At 41.4% G+C, this 1,617-nt stretch overlaps 1 protein-coding gene across 1 annotated transcript in view; it reads left to right on the forward strand.

Annotated features, from left to right (window-relative positions):
• Nucleotides 1–1,303, forward strand: part of KCNJ15 (potassium inwardly-rectifying channel, subfamily J, member 15) — a 2,508-nt gene extending 1,205 nt beyond the window's left edge. The window contains exon 2 of the mRNA XM_009327977.1: nucleotides 1–1,303. This exon is cut by the window's left edge and continues 722 nt beyond it. Within this exon, the coding sequence (XP_009326252.1) occupies nucleotides 1–407 (407 nt within the window). The 3' untranslated portion in view covers nucleotides 408–1,303.
• Nucleotides 1,304–1,617: the final 314 nt, after the last annotated feature.

Consider the following 1,617-nt stretch of genomic DNA (forward strand, 5'->3'; position numbering starts at 1 on the left):
CCTCTTCAGAGAGTCCATTTCTCATTTTGCCTTTAACCTTCTACCATATTTTGGATGAAAGCAGCCCTTTGAGAGATCTCACGCCTCAAAATCTCAAGGAGAAGGACTTTGAGCTTGTGGTGCTCCTGAACGCCACGGTGGAGTCCACCAGTGCTGTCTGCCAAAGCAGGACTTCCTACATCCCTGAGGAGATCCACTGGGGCTACGAGTTTGTTCCTGTGGTTTCTCTCTCTCCAAATGGAAAGTACGTTGCGGATTTCAGTCAGTTTGAGAAGATTAGGAGAAGCACAGATTCCACTTTTTATAGTATGGACTCTGAAAAACAAAAACTAGAGGAGAAATACAGGCAGGAGGATCAAAGAGAGAGGGAACTGAGAACGATGTTGTTACAGCAGAGCAATGTTTGATTGAATGGACAAAGTAATCTGATTAATCCTTTTTGCAAACTGAAAAAACATACTCTCTGTGCTGTCTGTCCGCTATGAAACCAGCAGTGAAGTCCTCTTCAGCAAATAGCTTTGGTGTATAGTAAACCTATCCCTTTGTTTGGCTGAGTTGTTAATCAAGTATTTTGTAATTAGGCAGGATTTCTTTGTTCATGACCGTGACTTAGCAAAGTTGGATTTGTATTAAGTCTCTGCCTTATACCACCACTAAACGCAGACACACCACTTTCCGTTTGGAAAGTGAAACTGGATGCACTGTGCTGATTCCTTCAAATATTTATTTGACATGGTTTTACTGTGAACATGCATTCGCAGAGACAGCACACAGTACTGCTAGAAGAAAATATGCTCCTTTAAAATATGTATATTTAAAATGTATGCTCTCGTACCAGGTATTGCCTTCACGGGGATTCCTGGCACTGAAAGTTGAGTGGAGAGACAAATGCTTGGATGTGGGAAGAGCCTGCAGGGAGGTGATAAACTCCTCCTTAAATCTTGAAAGAGGGTGACAGAGTAGTCGTGCTGGGTGGTGAGCAAGGGAGCTCGCTCTCTGTCTCTGCTACTCAGAGCTTGTTCTGTGATTGTTTTGTGATCACTCACTTTTTTAACCTTGTTAATGCCTGATTTATATATAATAGCAAAAAAGGGAGATGAAGGCAAAATACACAGAATCATAACAGCAATCAACTAAGGTTAAAGCTGGCTTTGAGACACCCGTTTTTTATCCAATGTAAAGTTTGTAATAGCAACATAACAATACATTTCTACCGATTGCTTGCTTTGCTATTGACCGTATTTAATTTTGGTTAAAAGAAAGCTGTATAATGTCTGTAGACAATATTTACTTTTTCTGGCAACCATAAAGGACAAGCATTCCTTTCATCCATTTCATTTTTGGTCTATTAAAACCATTCCATTAATAAAGGACTTTAATTTGAGCAGCTCCTGATCTCTTTGTGGCACGGGGAGAAGGTGTGGTACCTCGGAGATGTTGAAAGAGCCGAGCACTTGGCATAGGCAGTTGCATGCAGCACACAACCCAGGGACTCAGCAGATCACTAAAGCGGTCAGATTATGGGTAGCAAACCAGGTAGCAGTGGTGTCCACATAGCACGCCTATTATACGTAGGTCAGCTTTTTTAATGGGACTTAGAAATTATTTCTGACTCAT

This window comes from Pygoscelis adeliae, unplaced genomic scaffold (genome assembly GCF_000699105.1).
Source record: "Pygoscelis adeliae isolate BGI_AS28 unplaced genomic scaffold, ASM69910v1 Scaffold154, whole genome shotgun sequence".
Lineage (NCBI taxonomy): Eukaryota > Metazoa > Chordata > Aves > Sphenisciformes > Spheniscidae > Pygoscelis > Pygoscelis adeliae.